Here is a 22,059-nt window from a genome sequence, read left to right as displayed (position 1 = left end):
AATTGAAGGAATGATGGATGACGCGCTAAATACAGGGAAATTCTTGAGGGAAACCTGTTTCAGTCTTCCAAAGAGACTGGGATAGAGGTTCACCTTCCAGTAGGAAAATGACCCTAAGCATACTGCTAAAGCAACACTTGAGTGGGGAAACATTTACATTTCTTGGAATGGCCTAGTCAAAGCCTAGACCTTAAACCAATTGATAATATGTGGTATGACTTAAAGATTGCTGTACATCAGCAGGAACCCATCTAACTTGAAGGAGCTGGAGACATTTTGCCTTGAAGAATGTGAAAAAATCCCATTGGCTAGACGTGCCAAGCTTATAGAGACATACGCCAAGAGACTTGCAGCTGTAATAACTGCAAAAGGTGGCTCTACAAAGTATTGACTTTGGGGGGGTAAATAGTTATCCATGCTCAAGTTCTGTTTTTTTGTCTAATTTCCTTTTTGTCTCACAATAAAAAAATGCTTTGCCACTTCAAAGTGGTAGGTATGTTGTGTAAATCAAATATACAAATCCCCCAAAAATCAATTTTAATTACAGGTTGCAACAAAATAGGAAACATGCCAAGGTGGGTAAATACTTTCGCAAGCCACTGAAAATACAGAACACCCACGCTTACCTAGAGTTGAAGTCGGAAGTATACATACATTTAGGTTGGAGTCATTAAAACTCATTTTCAACCACTTCACAAATGTATTGTTGACAAACTATAGTTTTGGCAAGTTAGTTTGTGCACGACACAAGCAATTTTTCCAACAATTGTTTACAGACAGATTATTTCACTTATAATTCACTCTATCACAATTCCAGTGGGTCAGAGTTTTACATACACTAAGTTGACTGTGCCTTTAAACAGCTTGGAAAATTCCAGAAAATTATGTCATGGCTTTAGAAGCTTCTGATAGGCTAATTGACATCATTTGAGTCAATTGCAGGTGTACCTGTGGATATATTTCAAGGCTGACCTTCAAACTCAGTGCCTCTTTACTTGACATCATGGGAAAATCTAAAGAAATAAGCCAAGACAAAAAAATAAATAATTGTAGACCTCCACAAGTCTGGTTAATCATTGGGAGCAATTTCCAAATGCCTGAAGGTACCACGTTCATCGTGTACAAACAATAGTATGCAAGCATAAACACCATGGGACCACGCAGGCGTCATACCGCTCAGGAAGGAGATGCTTTCTGTCTCCTAAAGATGAACATACTTTGGTGCGAAAAGTGCAAATCAATCCCAGAACAACAGCAAATTACCTTGTGAAGATGCTGGAAGAAACAGGTACAAAAGTATCTACAGTGTATATCCACAGTAAAACAGGACTATATCGATATAACCTGAAAGGCTGCTCAGCAAGGAAGTATTCACTGCTCCAAAATCGCCATAAAAATCCAGACTACGGTTTGCAACTGCACATGGGGACAAAGATCACACTTTTTGTAGAAATGTCCTCTGGTCTGATGAAACAAAAATAGAACTGTTTGGCCATAATGACCATCGTAATGTTTGGTGGAAAAAGAGGGAGACTTGCAAGCCGAAGAATACCATCCCAACCGTGAAGCATGGGGGTGGCAGCATCATGTTATGGGGGTGCTTTGCTGCAGGAGGGACTGGTGCACTCCACAAAATAGATGGCATCATGAAGAGGGAAATTATGTGGATATATTGAAGCAACATCTCAAGACATCAGTTAAAGCTTGGTCGCAAATGGGTCTTCCAAATGGACAATGACCCCAACATACTTCCAAAATTGTTCTTAAGGACAACAAAGCCAAGGTATCGGAGTGCCCAACACAAACCCCGGACCTCAATCCCAAAGAAAATTTGTTGGCAGAACTGAAAAAGCGTGTGCGAGCAAGGAGGCCTACAAACCTGACTCAGTTACACCAGCTCTGTCAGGAGGAATGGGCCAAAATTCACCCAACTTATTGTGGGAAGCTTGTGGAAGGCTTCCCAAAATGTCCTAATTGACTGTATGTAAACTGCTGACCCTCTGGGAATGTGATGAAATAAATAAAAGCTGAAATAAATAATTCTCTCTTAAATTAATCTGACATAAAGTGGTGATTCTAACTGTCCTAAAACAGGGAATTTGTACTAGGATTAAATGTCAGGAATTGTGAAAACTGAGTTTAAATGTATTTGGCTAAGGTGCATGTAAACTTCCGACTTCAACTGTATATACAGAACATTACCCTCTTCTTTTTTCTTTTTGACTCCTTATTACTTATGGTTTAGAAAATGGTATTGATATTGTGTTATTGTTTTTATAAATGTTTATGGCATTGTTGAGGAGAGCTTGCAATTGTAAAACATTGTTGTGTCCCTAACTTTGTTTTTTGGAAAGGGGTTTGGAATATATTTTTTAACTTATGACTTATGTTGTACACAGCTGTCTAAGGCACAGCATGTCGGTGCAAGGGGCGTCCCGGCATTACAGTGCAATTGTATATATTTTTACAATTGAATCTAACTTATTTCATAACTTTAAAAAAAATTGTACTTATGTCTTGGCTCATCTTGAATACTTGTTTTTAATCATGTTTTATTTAATTAGATATGTTATGTTTTACCATTTGACTTTTGAACACTTTTTTTGGGGGGGGCTGTAACAATGGTGAGGTGTGAGCATAAGGATAACGAAATGGCATGTCTCAGGCTGAACACATTGGCAGTCGTTGATCTCTAGTTTCCACCTTAGTGTTGTTAACACCCCATGGTTCCCGTTATCCGACAGTCGGTGGAGAAATCAGCTTTTGAGTGTTCAGAGACAAAACACCTAAGTTCTTCCGACTGGCATGGAAGTCACGTCTTCAGAGGTGTAAGGATAATTAGGAGTCTGAAACTAGAGTATTTTGGTTCAGTGTATTAGTAAGGGCAGACTGAGGAAGTTGTTATATATTTTGTCTTTTTATCTATTATTTAGAGACCCATTTGAGTTAGTGATCATTTTTAGAGTGGCTCTTTATTTTCTCTCAGCATGCATTATGTCACCATTTTGAATGTCTAAAGATACGGATACGTTCTTCTGAAATATGAACGCAGAAATACTAGATTAGATTTGCATTGTTCTGATCTTGGTCTTGACTCGGTCTCGGGCCCCCTCGCCCCCCTCCCGGTCTCAGTCTTTCAGCCAATACTGAAAAACAAGTGTGGCATCCTAGTGGTCCAGAGACCCAGACTATGTCTATGGCAAAGATCTCTGAGTCATAAAAATGGCATCCTATTCCCATTGGGCTCTGGTAAAAAGTAGTATACTATATCGGGAAAATACTGCTATTTGGGACGCACACCTAGACTCTGTGTGGTGGCATACTTAAATAAGTGTATTGCGGTACCAGAACTGTTAAAACAGATCTTTCTGGAATTTAAATTCTTAATTTGCAACTGGCAGAGTGGCAACACCGGCAAATTAAGCAAGGGATGACAGTTTAGAATTTATAATTCATAAAATGAGAATTGTTTTTCCAGAACTGCAAATGCTTAAAGTGGATGTGGGAGAATCAGGCATATTGAAATGTAAACAGACAAGAGGAAACGCTCAGGCATCCTTAATTAACCACTTGGCAATGCTTGTAATGCGCTGTATCAAACAATGAACACTCCTTTTGTTAGAGCTCAGTGTGCATTGACTGAACATTGTAAGACACGCACATTGCAAGGTGCTACTGAACTTCAGTCACTGTGGGTGACTCCTGAGCTAAAAGATGTCGAAAGGATGTTCCCTTAATCATCAACTCACTGTTTTTTATTGTTGTGGGTATATAGAGGGAGGGCAAAGATAGTAGTTAGGAGGAGAAAGAGAAAGAGAGAGGGGGAAAGAAGCAAAGAGGGGACCAGACAGCGATAGAGAGAGATGTAAAAACAGCATTAACATAAATACTCTTGTCTTTGCCTACCTCATTGACAAACACCCAGTGACTGTCCTTGGAAGCCAGGTTGGTTTCAACAGCCTGCAAAGAAAGAGAGAGAGGAAGAGAGAAAGAAAGAGGTTACCATACTGCAAGTGAACAGCTAAGGCCGTGGAGGGAACAGGCAGATTGAGGGCAGAAGACTTGGATGTTTTGCCATTGTTTCGATCCAACAGAACCCATGTAAAATCCTCTACAGTCTTGTCATTATCCAATTATACAAGGGACAAACATAACACCCATGTGGCTTGGCAAACCATGGTGGACAGACAGCATTGGGTCCATGCAAGGCTCACAGCTAAAGACCCTCCAAAAATCCATCCACTGGACTGGAGCTTAAATCTGTCAAGAACTGGGCTCAGAATGTTCACAGAGAATGACTTGACTGTGGAAATAGTGTTGTTAAAATGTCCTTTGTTGTTCTCCCGTTTGTTGTTCTCCTGGTGGTACTGCCTTTTCCCACAGTCCATTGTGTTGGCAGGCCGTTCCAGCAGAGAAGTGTACTTTCCAAACCACAAGCCTTTTGTACACCTTAGAGCTGCAGCTTAGGCAGTGCCAAAATGTTTTAGCACCTAACATCCTAGCCTTTTGAAATACTATAATTGCTCTGTGTAAGCCTACATTTGACATCACATTGCTTGCTTGGTCCTATGTGTCATGGCTGCCTGTTTGGGTCAGGTTACCGTGGACCACAATCCGACAGAGACATCTCTCACACCCACCAGCGGGGGATCGAGAGGTATGGAGGTGGGGGAGTTTATGACACCTCCAGCCCATTGTAAATCTTAAAGCAGCAGATCAAATCCCTTTGTCCTCTCAGTGTGGAAGAATGGAATGTATGATGAGGCTATGGAGAACCTACCTCAGAACAATAAATGGCAAATGGTTGGACTTTAAATGGAATTTGGGACAATATGCTTCATCAGCCAAAATGGTGGTAATGACGATATATGGAATATGAAAATGAATGTTGTTTTTGTTATGTGATTAAAAGTTAAATGACGACGCTATAACGAAAACATTGTAACTTGAAGAATTTTCCTAATATGTACCTGATGTTTGCATACTGTAAGTTGTGTGGAAAATTTCCAGATCAAAGAGAATGTTTTTGTAAAGATGAAATGTAAAGTTAGTTGTCTAAATTGGATCAGAGTCAAATCCAGACCAAGCCTCGTAACTAGTTATGCCCAGAGAACTTGCCATAAAGACGGAAATGCCCCTTTCTGACCCAAGGGTATAAAACATGTGAGTTAAGAATTTACATTCAGACGAGGTGAACACGTGCTGCAGCCAAAGTCCTAGTTAGTCGCAACCCAAAACGCAACACAAGGTTGAAGAAGATAAAGGAACCGTTTAACAATCTAAGAGGGTGAATTCAAGCAGGACCACCGGTTACCACTCTCCAAGGAATTGTGTGTCTACACTGCTTTCATTCCAAGGAATCGTGTGTCTACACTGCTTTCATTCCAAGGAATCGTGTGTCTACACTGCTTTCATTCCAAGGAATCGTGTGTCTACACTGCTTTCATTCCTGAGTACGGTCAGCTACACGGCTGACCGTACTCAGAAGAACCCCTTTCAGAACAAGGGTGAGGAAACGGACCACTAACAGAAAGGACACTGACATCGTGTGGACAATCAGAGAGTTACACCCGGTAACCAAAGAAGTCCGTCATCAGAGGAGAAGGCGAACCCGGTCCACGAAGAGACACCCCATCGGAGACCTTTGACAAATAATTACATTATATTCTGACCCATAAGAGCCGCAGTTCAGGGCAAGGTGTTACGGAAAAACTAAGCATAGTTTACAGATGTCCTTTTCTCTTGTGCACTCTCTCTTTGTCTCTCTTTTTAAATCCCCATTTTGTGTAACACGTGTCATATTGTTTTGGCCCACTAGGGACCTGTTTCATTGTACTAAGTTCTAATCAATAGCCTAGACTGTGTGTTTGTGTACGTGTACCTTATAATATCATTTTAGCTTGTTAGTAAATAAATAATCAACTAAATTGGTGTGATACGGATTCATTTAGTGGGACTCGGGTTTGTGCAGATTCCCGGATTATGCGATGTTAAGGATGAGACTGTAGAGGAAATGAATGAATTAGCGACTGTTGTAAATCAATATCCTCATATTCTTTGAGTTAATTTGGGAAATGGAAACTCAATAAAAACAAACTTCTCATGGTGCCCCAGGTTACTGAGTTAATGAATACCTGATTCATTGAATCACGTAATTATAAACAGTTAATCATACGATGAACAGCACTCGTCACATTAATCAATACAACGTCACGACATACACCCTGTGTGGTAGTCACAACAGAGACTTTCTTGTAGTGCAATAAAAATTGTTGTTTAAAATGCCATTTGCAGAAAGAAAGGCCTGCACATGGTTTAACCCTTACCCTCCCATACTGTATTCATGCTCACCTATAAAACGTTCTGTTTGTACAGTGTCTATATTAGAAAAGCTTAGCATATTGCGTTATAGAGAACAAAGAAGACGCAGCATCTGCCAGCTGAGGGGCCCTATACAAAAGCTATGGATCACTCTGCGTGATCCTCCTGTCCTCAGGTTGGTTAGGCCTGCCAGATGTTCTCAAATGGCTCCTCGTTTGCCTCCCTTACCATAAGATGGCTGTTACATATGTAAACACTTCCGTGGGTTCATGTTGACCATAAATACGCAGTGTTCTCTCATAGAATGTCACGGTGTATGCTACACTGCATGAATAACTCTGTTGACTGCTCTAATATGGCTAGTTTGTTGCAATCACATGGAGGTGGGATATGGCTAGTCGTCAATTAGTTAACATGGGTTTGTATGCAATTGTTAATATATCATTGGTTGTACTGTCAAATGAGGCAACTTTGAGTCATATCCTTTGTATTAAACCACAACATTGAACCAGACAGAGCTCAGTGGTTCCAGACCTCATACAGCGGACCTCATTAAGATACCCAAGTCCTCGCTAATCGAATCTCCATCATCGTTCGACCTCTGTTTATCTTATATGCATAGTCACTTTAACTGTACATTCATGTACATACTACCTAAATTGGCCCGACCAACCAGTGCTCCTGCACATTGGCTAACCGGGCTATCTGCATTGTGTTCCACCACCCACCACCCCCTCTTTTACGCTGCTGCTACTCTCTGGTTATCTTATATGCATAGTCACTTTAACGATACCTACATGTACATACTACCTCAATAAGCCTGACTAACAGGTGTCTGTATACAGCCTTGCTACTCTTTTTTCAAATGTCTTTTTACTGTTGTTTTATTTCTTTACTTACCTACACACACACACACACACACACACACCTTTTTTCCCCCACACCATTGGTTAGAGCCTGTAAGTAAGCATTTCACTGTAAGGTCTACACCTGTTGTATTCGGCGCACGTGACAAATAAACTTTGATTTGATTTGATTTAAGCATTTGATGACCTGCTCAGGTACCTGTCTAAACCCAATAACCAGAAGGTACAACACCTCATAAAGAGGCATTCGAGTCAAAACCTTCCCCTCTCTGTCCAATCCAGGCCTGTGTCCCAAATGACACCCTCTCAACTACATAGTGCAGTATGTAGGGAAAAGGGTGCCATTTGGAATGCATCCCTGAAATCTCCAGCATGGGGTTCTTGATCGTGGCACTGGGCAAAGTGGGTGTTGGCATGGCTGGTCACCACTTGGGCAGCAGCTGATGGGTGATGATGTTGAGTGTGGCCTCCAGGGAGGTTGGCAGAGTGGATTAGACCTGATAGATCTGACCGCCTATAATGAGGCAGGGACTAAGGGAGACCACTGAGGGGGTACCTGGGTGGAGGCACTGGGGAGAAACTGCTATTAACACAGTGAGAAGGGTCTGATCTAGAATTCCATAGAGATTATGTGTGTTATTCTATGGGTCAGGCCAGGCTACTCTGTTCAGTTCAACCAGTCATTTCTCTACACAAATGAAACATGCATAGATAGACTATTTAAAGCAATACTGTGCACTTAACTTGGCTGATATCTGTAACGTGAGGAAATGACACAATCAATGTTATCAATTCGGTAATAAAACAAAGAAACATGTTGAACACATTCTAAAATCCACTTTTCGTTCACATCCTATCTTTTTTCAAGCTAAAGAAATCAATACATGCAAGGTTTTCTGGCCTCAAACTAAAACACAAAAGTCTACCTAAGTGAGAATATATATACAGTGGGGGAAAAAAGTATTTAGTCAGCCACCAATTGTGCAAGTTCTCCCACTTAAAAAGATGAGAGAGGCCTGTAATTGTCATCATAGGTACACTTCAACTATGACAGACAAAATGAGAAAAAAAATCCAGAAAATCACATTGTAGGATTTTTTATGAATTTATTTGCAAATTATGGAGGAAAATAAGTATTTGGTCACCTACAAACAAGCAAGATTTCTGGCTCTCACAGACCTGTAACTTCTTCTTTAAGAGGCCCCTCTGTCCTCCACTCGTTACCTGTATTAATGGAACCTGTTTGAACTTGTTATCAGTATAAAAGATACCTGTCCACAACCTCAAACAGTCACACTCCAAACTCCACTATGGCCAAGACCAAAGAGCTGTCAAAGGACACCAGAAACAAAATTGTAGACCTGCACCAGGCTGGGAAGACTGAATCTGCAATAGGTAGGCAGCTTGGTTTGAAGAAATCAACTGTGGGAACAATTATTAGGAAATGGAAGACATACAAGACCACTGATAATCTCCCTCGATCTGGGGCTCCACGCAAGATCTCACCCCGTGGGGTCAAAATGATCACAAGAACGGTGAGCAAAAATCCCAGAACCACACGGGGGGACCTAGGCAATGACCTGCAGAGAGCTGGGACCAAAGTAACAAAGCCTACCATCAGTAACACACTACGCCGCCAGGGACTCAAATCCTGCAGTGCCAGACGTGTCCCCCTGCTTAAGCCAGTACATGTCCAGGCCCGTCTGAAGTTTGCTAGAGAGCATTTGGATGATCCAGAAGAAGATTGCGAGAATGTCATATGGTCACATGAAACCAAAATATAACTTTTTGGTAAAAACTCAACTCGTCGTGTTTGGAGGACAAAGAATGCTGAGTTGCATCCAAAGAACACCATACCTACTGTGAAGCATGGGGGTGGAAACATCATGCTTTGGGACTGTTTTTCTGCAAAGGGACCAGGACGACTGATCCGTGTAAAGGAAAGAATGAATGGGGCCATGTATCGTGAGATTTTGAGTGAAAACCTCCTTCCATCAGCAAGGGCATTGAAGATGAATAGTGGCTGGGTCTTTCAGCATGACAATGATCCCAAACACTCCGCCCGGGCAACGAAGGAGTGGCTTCGTAAGAAGCATTTCAAGGTCCTGGAGTGGCCTAGCCAGTCTCCAGATCTCAACCCCATAGAAAATCTTTGGAGGGATTTGAAAGTCCATGTTGCCCAGCAACTGCCCCAAAACATCACTGCTCTAGAGGAGATCTGCATGGAGGAAGGGGCAAAATACCAGCAACAGTGTGTGAAAACCTTGTGAAGACTTACAGAAAACATTTGACCTCTGTCATTGCCAACAATGGGTATATAACAAAGTATTGAGATAAACTTTTGTTATTGACCAAGTACTTATTTTCCACCATCATTTGCAAATTAATTAATTAAAAATCCTACAATGTGATTTTCTGGATTTTTTTTTCTCATTTTGTCTGTCATAGTTGAAGTGTACCTATGATGAAAATTACAGGCCTCTCTCATCTTTTAAGTGGGAGAACTTGCACAATTGGTGGCTGACTAAATACTTTTTTGCCCGACTGTATTTGTAATAAAGGTATCATTACTAGGTCAGTGGGACTATCAAGACATCATGCAAATGTTCCTTATGCAAACAGTGTGTGCGTGGGTGGTGGAATTTGAAAGCTGGGGGGGAATCCTATCAGGGAATCTGGATCTCTAGAAATCTGTGAAAGTATGTTTGAACTCTGCTTCCAATCAATGTGTCTTAGCATCCGCCTCAGCAGGAATATAGAACAGCCTTCCTCCATTTCACAAAGAGACACATCCTGATTTATATATAAATTACAAAAAGTAATTAAGACACTGCTTTGAGGGAGATGTATTTCAGGGAGAATCTGGTTGCTTAACATATAGGCTACATGTGAAGAATTCACACCAATTTACTGAACAAAACTAGCATTCTTTGATGTTTCAGATGTCGGATCTTAATTTGATCCCTTTTTGTTGCAGGAGGAAAATAATTCAGGAGCAGGAGGATTTAAAAATCGGAATAAATATTTAGAATCGCCACCAGGGGGCAGCTGGAAACACTGTTTGTATACAATGCACACCGTACCTACATGGTACCTAATGTAGGCTACGTGCAGGCTACAGCGCGTCTCGAGTGAATTCTTATGTGGATTATATTAAATTGACGTACAGTACTGTGAAAAAGTTTTAGGCAGGTGTGAAAAAATGCTGCAAAGTAAGAACGTTTTCAAAAATAGACATGTTAATAGATTATATCTATCAATTAACTAAATGCAGTGAGTGAACAGAAGAAAAATCTAAATCAAATCCATATTTGGTGTGACCACCCTTTGCCTTCAAAACACCATCAATTATTGTAGGTACACATGCACAAAGTTAGGGATTTTGTAGGCATATAGTCAGGTGTATGATTAAACAATTATATCAAACAGGTGCTAATGATCATCAATTCAATATGTAGGTTGAAACACAATCATTAACTGAAACAGAAACAGTTGTGAAGGAGGAATATAACTGGGTGAGGAACAGCCAAACTCAGCTAACAAGGTGAGGTTACTGAAGATAGTTTACTGTCAAAGGTCATACACCATGGCAAGACTGAGCACAGCAACAAGGTAGTTATACTGCATCAGCAAGGCAGGCAGACATTTCAAGGCAGACAGGGGTTTCCAGATGTGCTGTCCAAGCTCTTTTGAAGAAGCACAAAGAAACGGGCGACGTTGAGGACGGTAGACACAGTGGTCGGGCCAAGGAAACTTACTGCAGCAGATGAAAGAGACAACATGCTTACTTCCCTTCGCAATCAGGAGATGTCCAGCAGTTCCATCAGCTCAGAATTGGCAGAAAACAATGGGACCCTGGTACACCCATCTACTGCCCGGAGAAGTCTCGTCAGAAGTGACCTTCATGGATGACTTGCGGCCAAAAAGCCATACCTCCGACGTGGAAACAAGGCCAAGTGGCTCAAATATGCACGAAAACACAAGAACTGGGGTGCAGAAAAATGGCAGCAGGTGCTCTGGACTGTTGAGTCAAAATTTGAAATATTTAGCTGTAGCTGAAAGCAGTTAGTTTGGAGAGTGGTACACAAATGAGTGTCTGCAGGCAACAGTGAAGCATGGTGGAGGTTCAACAGTGAAGCATGGTGGAGGTTCAACAGTGAAGCATGGTGGAGGTTCTTTGCAAGTTTGGGGCTGCATTTCTGCAAATGGAGTTGGGGATTTGGTCAGAATGAATGGTCTCCTCAATGCTGAGAAGTACAGGCAGATACTTATCCATCATGCAATACCATCAGGGAGGCATCTGATTTGCCCCAAATGTATTCTGCAGCATGACAACGATCCCAAACATACAGAGAACGTCATTAAGAACTATCTTCAGCGTAAAGAAGAAGGAGTCCTGGATGTGATGGTATGGCCCCCACAGAGCCCTGATCTCAACATCATCGAGTCTGTCTGGGATTACATGAAGAGAGAGAAGCATCTGAGGCGGCCTAAATCCACAGAATAACTGTGGTTAGTTCTCCAAGATGTTTGGGCCAACCTACCTGCCAAGTTCCCTCAAAATCTGTATGCAAGTGTACCTAGCAGAATTGATGGTGTTTTGAAGGCAAAGAGTGGTCTCACCAAATATGGATTTGATGTAGATTTTTCTTCTGTTCACTCACTGTGCATTTTGTTAATTGATAAATATAAACTATTAACATGTCTATCTTTGAAATCATTTTTACTTTACAGCAGTTTTTCACACCTGCCTAAAACTTTTGCACAGTACTGTATTTGTAGGGGTTGAAATAATTATTTTGGTTGCCTCAATGCCGTGTGTTCTTGCGGTTAAGGCCACTGAACCCAAAACACATATGCCAGAGTCAGCCCACTGCCCTTTGACCCATGGATGAACATCTCATTTCTACATATTAATTCTCTGTGGTTACAGGGTTCAAACAGGAACAACTCAAAGGTTAACAGTTTAGGCATTCATTCTGAGTGGTTAAGGCTATGGATTGGGGAAGGCTTAAAGCAAAATGATTAAAACAATGCGCCTATGTATCATCAGTATTCATGGTATTCTTAGTGCTTGCAAGAGCATTGTGATCTGCCGTAAACGCAGTGGTCTAAGCAGCGCGCTCCGGCTCCAAGCCTCATGAGTGCTGGGCGATCTAGTGACCAGCCTGAGGCGCAAGTTAATTGCATTAATTTAAATGTTTTCAATCAGTAAAAATGAATAGTCTGATAATGTACACATCAAAGAAAAGTGTCTCAGCTCAACAAAATCGTCTTTGGGTAGCCTGAAATGAATAAACACCTTGACAGCTTTACGAAATGAAAAAATAAAGCCACACAATACAAGCTTTCAGTCCACACTAAAGACGATAACGACACTGACTAAAAATATAAACGCACCATGCAAAAATTCAAAAATATTTCTGAGGTACATTACATATAAGGAAATCAGTCCATTTAAATGAATTCATTAGGCCGTAATCTATGGATTTCACATGACTGGGAATACAAATGTGCATCTGTTGGTCACAAATAACTTTAAAAAAGGTGGATCAGAAAAGCAGTCAGTATGGTGTGACCACCATTTGCCTCATGCAGCGAGACGCATCTCCTTCACATAGAGCTGATCAGGCTGTTGATTGTGGTCTGTGCAATTTTGTCCCACTCCTCTTCAATGGCTGTGAGTAGTTGCTGGATATTGGCGGGAACTGGAACACGCTGTCATACAAGTCAATCGAGAGCATCCCAAACATGCTCAATGGGTGACCCGTCTGGTGAGTATGCAGGCCATGGAAGAACTGGGACATTTTCAGCTTCCAGGAATTGTGTACAGATTCTTGCGACATGGGGCCGTGCAAGATTATGCTGAAACGTGAGCTGATGGCAGAGGATGAACGGCACGACAACGGCCAACATGACCTAGTCACAGTATTTCTATGCATTCAAATTGCCATCGATGAAACGCAATTGTTGTCTGTAGCTTATGCCTACCGCCCACCATGGGGTACTCTGTTCACAACATTGACATCAGCAAACCGCTCGTCCACACAACGCCATACACGATGTCTGCCATCTGCCCGGTACAGTTGAGACAGAGATTCATCCGTGAAGAGCACACTTCTCCAGCGTGCCAGTGGCCATTGAAGGTGAGAATTTTGTGCAGAAATTATTCGATTGAGCAAACCCACAGTTTCATCAGCTATCTGGGTGGCTGGTCTCAGACCATCCCACAAGTGAAGAAGCCAGATGTAGAGGTTGGCTGGCGTGGTTACACATGGTCTGCTGTTGTGAAGCCGGTTGGACGTACTGCCAAATTTTCTTAAACGATGTTGGAGGTGGCTTATAGTGGAAAAATTCACATTTAATTATCTGGCAACAGCTCTGGTGGACATTCCTGCAGTCAGCATGCTAATTGCATGCTCACTCAAAACTTGAGACATCTGTGGGATTGTATTGTGTGACAAAACTGCACATTTTAGTGGGGCCTTTTATTGTCCCAAGCACAATGTGCACCTGTGTGATGATCATGCTGTTTAATCGGCTTCTTGATATGCCACACCTGTCAGGTGGATGAATTATCTTGGCAAAGGAGAAATGCTCACTAACAGGGGGTAAACAAATTTGTACACAATTTGAGAGAAATACGCTTTTTGTGCGTATGGAACATTTCTGGGATCTTTTATTTCAGCTCATGAAACATGGGACCAAAACTTTACATGTTGCATTTAAAGAATATACATACATAAATATAAACTATAAAATGTTGTTGAGCATCCACACTGGAGGACAGTTTATTGTGCTACAGTAGGCCTACATCTGTCAATCAATTGATGGCCCAAATCAGCTCATCACCTCAGCCAGGGAAACACAAACAGTAGGCTAGCCTATTTTTGGTTTTCCTACCTTTTATTATGTGACTATATATAGCCTACAGAATTTAGCCTATTGGAATATAATCAAATAACAAGGGGCCTGTGGCAACCATCGATGTCACTAGATTATTGCCAGCTGATGTCTCGTTAAACCATCAGTATGCGCTAAATTCCCCCACACAGCTGGTCTCAATTGCAACAACTTTTGGGGGGAAAAAGACGTCTGTGTTATCTTAATGTTAAAGTCTTGCTTTGCATCCAAAGTCTTTCAAGATATGTTTGCCCTCTGGTTTGGTATTTACAAATTGGAACAACATAGTACTTGTTGAACAGGCTAAGGGCGATTTATCTATTTGTCAAGCATTCCATACAATATAAAGAAAGTACTTCCTAGAATTTTGTCTTTAGTATACGCTTGACACTTGTATGTCTATCTATCTTGTGTTATTAAGCTTTATAAAACAACGGTTGTTTATGTGTATTGCTGCATTTCAGATACATTTTTGTACATTTGCATGTTGCAGTAATAGGACGTAAGCCTAGCGTATGAGCGAGCGAGTGTGACAATTATTTCGATAGCGAGCCCTGATCCCAATGACTCGACCTCCGCCCATGACGAGAAAGAGAACTGCTCATTTTCAGGGACTCACAGGGCTCATTCGAATTTCCTGAGGCGCCAAGAGTGATCAAGTTAAGATCTGATATCTGTATATGATTGAGCTATCCATGTTGCTGTTTAATTCAAATGTGCCATAGCATGCTTCCTATTAAAGTCGAAGAAAAAAGAAATACATTTCCACCCATCCACAGGTTTCCATATATTTCCTAATTAAGCATGCATATGCAAACCACACAACTCCCGTAGAACGGAAACCAAAGAAAAGAAGGATGAAGATGTGTTTTGCATCAAGATGAATTAACGCATGAGTTTAGGTCATTAGGTGTGCAACATTGAAAATGTGTTTTAAACTCAGTTCCTTACATGCCAATGAATGCTTCTGATTAACATATGTGACCGATTGGTGTTTGAATCCTGGTGTCCTTGCGCTCCACACAACTGTGTTAGCCCGCTGAACAAAAGCTTAGGCTCTGGCTCGGGGAGCAAAAATAAGTCTTCAGAAGGCTATTACATGATCACGTCATTGTATGCAGATCCAGAGAGAGTGGCACTGAGAAAACCAAAACAATAGCATCACTCCCTCTCTTGCCACATGCCATTTTCTCACTCGGAGGTTTTACAGTTTTTGCTCAGAGGTGGTTGAAAAATGTCATCAACAAAACCCGCTAATAGCATAATGAACTCAGAAGAGTTGAGGCATAGAGAAATACCACATTTCAGACCAACCCGATTCCAAATGGATTTTGTTTGCTGCGTCCTTGCCCGAAAGCTGACGAGGGCCCTGCGAAACCCTCAGCAGGACCTTGTAATATATATTGTGTAACTATGGCAACAGTCTTCATAGCTGCATCCAAGCTGTGTTTTGCAGTCTTAATGATGTTTCTTTGTGGTTTTTATTGGAATAATTTCCACCAAAATCGAAGTAAACTACACGGTAAATGGACTGAATAGAAAATGAGTGACGTTTCAGGTGCAGACATTAAGGGACTGTTTCCCAGAAACAGATTAAGCCTAGTCCTGATTTTAAAAACTGTCTCAATGGAGAATCTATATAGACCATGCTTTTTAGTCCTGTTTAGTGTCTGGGAAACTGGCACGAACTGTATGCAGAGTTTGGTTTCCTGTTCTGCATTAGAATGAGACACTACTCTTTAGGCCACCCGCTCATAAAGGAGGAAAGGAGCTGTACATTACCCTCAAACGTTCAAGTGAACATCTTTTAAGTGGTGTATCTATATTTCACATTTGTGGACATTTGACATATCCAATGTCTGATAATATGATGATTTGTTTGTTCCACTGTCTGTACATTTCCCCGTCCTGTTTGCTCATATACCTTCATTGAACTTACACACATACACATACACACAACTGATATTAGTCTCTAATTGGAGCAACATGTCCATCTGCCACAACAGCAAGTTGATGAATAGCCATCCCAAGAATGAGATAGAACCGGAAACTCTCCCTATCTGTACATAACCATGGTGCAATACAGAGTGCATGAAATGGCTTGTATAAATAGCTACATACTAGAACCCTTTCTACTTCTATTTTGTTCAGTGGCACAAGAGAAAAGGCAAAAGAACGCAACAAAAACCACTTGACATGTTGAACACAACTAGTGGAGAAGCCAATCATGGCATCTGGGATATGAGACCGGAACAAGAGTCATAGTTCTGAAGCCCCCTGCAGCCAGCCAGTGCTGATAACTCGAAGCTTGGCAGACTACGGTGCAGTGATATGTCACTCATTTCCCTTTTCCACTATCAATATGGATGGGCATCGAGGAGGACAGTGATTGCAGTACCTGGAAAAATCCCTGTAGTAGCGGTCCTGTTCTTTTGTTCTTGATAACGAGGACTTTTGAGCAGTGACTTCAATCTCGCCATCTACCACGAGAGGGGAACTGAAGGGTTGTCAAACGGCGAGGAATTGATGATTTCATCACTTGATTTCCCTACTCTCCGCCAGCTCATCTTTAGTTGACACGTTTCTCTGGTCATGAAGATAACTCAACACGATCTTGGGGGCTGTATTCTCAACTCTCTGGCATAAATAATGAAATTGACCTTCAGTTCAAATGTCGAGGCAACGTTAAGAAAGCACATAGAGAGTTGATATGCAGACTAGTAAGTTCTTGTGTTTGCAGGTCATCATATGGGGGTCGAATGGTTCAAGTCAATAAAGCCCACAGTATTTAAGAAGCCAACATGTACACTGAATGTACAAAACATTAGGAACACCTGCTCTTTCCATGACATAGACTGACCAGGTGAATCCAGGTGAAATCTATGATCCCTTATTGATGTCACTTGTTAAATCCACTTCAGTCAGTGGAGATGAAGGGGAGGAGAACGGTTAAAGAAGGATTTTTAAGCATCAGGACAACTGAGACATTGATTGTGTATGTGGGCCAGGCAGAGAGTGAATGGGCAAGACAAAAGATTGGTGTGCCTTTGAATGGGACGTGGTTGTGGGTGCCAGTAGAACTGGTTTGAGTATGTCAAGAACTGCAATGCTGCTGGGTTTTTCACGCTCAACAGTTTCACGTTTTATCAACAATGATCCACCACCCAAAGGAAATTCAGCCAGCTCAGCACAACTGTGGGAAGCATTGGAGTCAATATGGGCCAGAATCCCTGTGGAATGCTTTCGACACCTCGTAGAGTCCACGCCCCGATGAATTGAGGCTGTTCTGAGGGCAAAAGGGGGTGCAACTCAATATTAGGAAGGTGTTCCTAATGTTTTCTACACTAAGTGTATGTATTTTAACATGGTCAACTAAAATCAGGGAATGTGTCAAGTAGACTCCACTGATATGTAGGCCAGATGCGTCCATTTCTCAGAACAAGACATGAGCGTGCAACGTGCCCAGGCAGTATAGTTTTTGCAACACAAACTTTCGCAAAAACCACTGGCCTGTCAGGTTTGATTGAACCTTGACTTTATTCTGTACATTGAGAGAGTATGCATAAATGTGTGGGTTAAAGCAGTCTCTAGAACAAGGATGGGCAACTTCTATGGGGGTGGGGCCACACAAATCTGAACTCGTGGTGAGGGGCTGCAGCTGCACCCGAGTCTGCATGCCAACATCCATTCTATCTTTCTCTCGCTTACACATGAACCATACACAGACAAGCATGTTGGCTCTGCACACGCATACGCACGCACAACAGCCCAAACAGTCGGCATTATGATGCAGTGTACGCTTAATTGCGCTTGCGTTGCGGCAATTATAGCGGACACTTCAGACGCCAATATGTCTTAAGATGGAGGTTCTGTCCACTGTCGCGAGAGAAATTCTGTCAACGCTGTCAACTTCACTAAGTTGATTTAGCCTGTGTGTTATTTCAACGTGAGTGGAATGTACATGTATTGAAATGTAAAGTAGGTAATTAATTGGGCACATAGCGTCTGCATACTTTTTGGAGTGATGCTGAACTTACAATCACATACAGTATACTTGAAACAACTATATTCCACCCACTCAATCTGTCTCCCAGTGAGTGGCACATCAAAGACACGCAGAGATATTTCAATTTCAAATTAATATGCAGTCCAAATGACTGCCTCTGCGCTCTGGGGTTAACAAGCCTTATGAACAGAATCCTAATTTATCATATACATTCAAAAAGAGCCATTGGGGCATGTAAATAGTTAACCAATATCTACCTGGACTATCTGCATTGGCCCATTTTGCACGAACTCCTTTGACTCATCACGTACACTGCTGCTGCGGTTTATCTATCCTGTGTACATAGCCAAGTTATCATTACTCATTGTGGTTTTTTCTTTTCTCTCTGCATTGTTGGGAAGGGCCCGTGAGTAGACATTTCTCTGTTAGTCTACGCCTGTTGTTCACGAAGTATGTGACAAATAACATTTGATTGGACTTTAAAGATGATTTCACTGTCCATTTCAGATTGAGAGGTGACTTGCGTCCCCGTGAGAACCTACACCCCACACAATTCCCTCTCGACTCAAGTCACATACTAAACACCTAAAAATGGTCTGTCCCCTTTCCTTTGTTGTTGTTGACACATTCCTCTTTCTATTTGTTCTCTTTTTTTTCTCCTTCATCCATCCTACACCTACACCTAAAATAGGGTTGCTCTTACGCTCTCGTTGCAAATAGCTCGGTGCTCAATCTAACCATGCCCAATGCTACGTTTAGAGCTGGAAAAGGAGAGGAGGGGTGGAAAACATGAAGGATGGACATATACAACGCCCCGTTCTGCCAGTCGCATTCTGTTAAAGGTCCTCAAAGCACACACAATCCTTGTGTCACTCCTCTATTGAGTTGGCTGCAGCTAGCGACTTGAAAGAGCTGCAAAAAAAACCCACTCAAACTCGACTGCTTTAGCTTCATCTCTACATTCAAAGACTCAATCATGGACCCTCTTACTGACTCTTGTAGCTGCTTCGCGTGGTGTATTGTTGTCTTTACCTTTTTGACCTTTGTGCTGTTTGTTGTCTGTGCCCAAAAATGTCTGTGCCATGTTGTGTTGCTGCCATGTTGTGTTGCTGCCATGTCGGGTTGCTACCGTGCTGTTGTCATGTGTTGCTGCCATGCTATGTTGTTGCCTAAGGTCTCTCTTTATGTAGTGTAGCGGTGTCTCTCTTGTCGGGATGTGTGTTTCGTCCTACATTTCTTTATCCCAGCCCCCGTCCCCACAGGAGGCCTTTTGCCTCTTGGTAGGCAGTCATTGTAAATAATAATTTCTTCTTAATTGACCTGCCTAGCTAAATACAATGCAGATAAAACCATCACAGGATCAAATTAGTTTGAGATGGTATAAATTGCATCTTCCTAGGCCTTAGCAAGCCTCCATCCACACAGTATAATCTCAATGTACTTTTCACCTCTATTTTTCAGCCTGTTTTTTTCAATTACCAAGGTGGATGTTTTTATATGTTTCCTAAAGGAATGTTTTTCCCCCTTGTGGGTGTATTGATGGTAGTTGAAACCTGGACATGGGTTTTAAGACTCATATTTCTAGAGCATGATGTCTTGTTAGGAGTATTTTAAAGCAGTTAGGAGCATTTTAAAGCATCTCTGTCGTATGTCCGTGTGTTAGTGTATATATGCACGTGTATGTGTGTGCGTGCATTTCTTATCTCCTATACTTGGAACAAACCCGCAAACCAGCTCTTCAAAGGTTTGACATTATCCTAATGCAGGAGAGATATGCTCTGCACTTAAACCGATTTGCAGAGGAGCAGATAGGATTTGGAGCAAGAGAAATTGAGCAGATGGAACAACACTGTATTTTGGTCTCTAGTTGCCCCCTAATAAACCTGGATAAAGCTCCTTGGATACAGTGAAAAAACAAAAAATTAATATTTTAGAGATAAATATGGTCATCACTGCCCGTGGATCAAAGAAGACAATACACTTAATTTAAAAAAAAATAGGTCATACAACAGATAAGCAACTATTACAATGCTACTAGGCTGATAACAAGGCTGTACATTAAACACCATTGTCAACAATAATACTATCTTGGTGCGGCAGGGCTGCTGAATGGCTCGACTTTAATGAAAGGGTTGGAGTGAGAGGATGACAAACATGGCTCAGACAAAGCATCTAATGGGGCTTTGAAATAGATCATGACTCCTTCATTGTCTGACTGTTGAAAATGAGGCCTTTTTGCACTGATTATAGACTCAGGGCATTTTGTCCATGGTGAATCACAGAGTGGGGAACAGATTTGAGGTTGAATCTATTTAAGATAATGTGTTACACAGAAGATAATTCCATGACACAAACAACAACATACTTTGACCCGGCTAATATTTAATAGGTAAGATTGCAAACCTATGGTAATAACATTGGCCACAGTCTAATTTATTACTATTATTATCCATGCCCTACTACATTACTGCAGCTCAATCTTTCCGTTCTGTAAAGCCTACTACTGGACTGCAGTCTCCTTGTTTTTCCTCTACTGAATCCAGCCTGTATCTGCTGCCTGTTTGCCTGCTCACCACATGGCCCAGGCATCCAGACTGACAGCTATTGCATGATGCCTTCATAATTCTGTGGCTGCCTGTGTTTCCAGTGGGACATCACAGCTGCGGCACACTGTCACTCCCAGAGAGAGAGAGCACCTCATCTCCGCTGAGGGAGAGAAAACTTCCCAGCAACCTCACAATAAACACTCCCATTATTATCCACCCCCTCCCCCTCCATCATTCTCTCTTTCCCTCTCTTCCCCCTGTTCCCTCATCATGTCCCAAACAGTCCACAATGAGCCCGGGTGACTATGACAGACTCCAGACTCGCTACTCAGAGTTCTGGTTGAGGGGATAAAGGGGACAGTGTAAGAGCACAATATGACAGTAGTGACAGCTGCCTCAGACAATAAGGTGTCTATGCTATAGTCTTACACTTTCCTCCATCCTGTTGGAGCCCAGCCAGCTGGTGAGGCGGCACAGCAGCTCTTGTTATAGAGTCTGTCTGTCTGCTCAGATTCTTATTTAGATATCAGATCTGGGGTTTTGTGTCTGTGTGTGGCTGGGCTGAAAACCTCGTCAAGCTTTGGATCGGCCAAGATAATGGCTTTGACTGGTGATTGGGGTTTCTTGTTGAAATCTTTTAAGCTATTTCTCTGAATGTGTTGATGTGTCATTTCAATTTTGGGTGCGTAAAGGGATAGTTCATGCCAACGTACTAAATTATTTGGAGGCAGTGGCCATTGATTGATGTCTTAACTGTCCATAAGTTTTTTTTTTTGCGCGGGGGGAGGGGGGTGAACTATCACTTCAAAACTTTTTTTGAAGCCTATGTTGACTGTCGTAGCCTAAATGTAACTAAAACAGAGAAGGCTGGTGGGAGGAGCTATTGGAGGATGGGCTCATTGTAATGCCTGGAATGGAATTTATGGAACCGAGTTGAACATGTGGTTTCCATATGTTTGATGGATTTAGAAACCATTCCAATTATTCCATTCCATCCATTACAATGAGCCCGTCCTCCTTTAGCTCCTCCTCTGAACTAAACTGCATATCAATTTAAGAAAGTATTCTCATTGTGGGGAAGGAATTATACAGTATTAAACTCTTCCCAGGCTTGACTGAATGAAGCCGGTAGTTTTTTGCTCCGCCACAGATGTTGACGATGAGGTGCCCCTCAGACTGTAGATCATAATGAAATGGCCAGTTTCCAAGGTAAAGACCTTGTTTTCATCATCATATTCTTCCTAGAAGTCTTGGACATAGGTGAGTATATGAGCTATAGCAAATATCTATTTAGAATCATGGAGAGGCCAGTCAAATGCATTCTGGGTGATTGAATGGCCACAACCAGAGTGTTGAAATGGCAAATGTAATAAACACCTGGGTTAAGACTGCAGAAGAGAGAGGCTAGCATTGGCCT

General features: G+C 41.8%; 1 protein-coding gene across 1 annotated transcript in view; it reads right to left on the bottom strand.

Moving 5' to 3' along the window:
• LOC115144025 (glutamate receptor ionotropic, delta-1-like) overlaps window positions 1–22,059 on the bottom strand; it is a 419,627-nt gene that overhangs the window by 35,502 nt on the left and 362,066 nt on the right. The window contains exon 5 of the mRNA XM_065002294.1: window positions 3,907–3,960. Coding sequence (XP_064858366.1) covers window positions 3,907–3,960 — 54 coding nt within the window. The remainder of the gene's footprint in view (window positions 1–3,906; window positions 3,961–22,059) is intronic.

This window comes from Oncorhynchus nerka, linkage group LG16, assembly GCF_034236695.1.
Source record: "Oncorhynchus nerka isolate Pitt River linkage group LG16, Oner_Uvic_2.0, whole genome shotgun sequence".
In the NCBI taxonomy this organism is placed as follows: domain Eukaryota; kingdom Metazoa; phylum Chordata; class Actinopteri; order Salmoniformes; family Salmonidae; genus Oncorhynchus; species Oncorhynchus nerka.
Note: the sequence above shows the minus strand (reverse complement) of the source record. Positions and strands in the feature narration are given on the sequence as shown.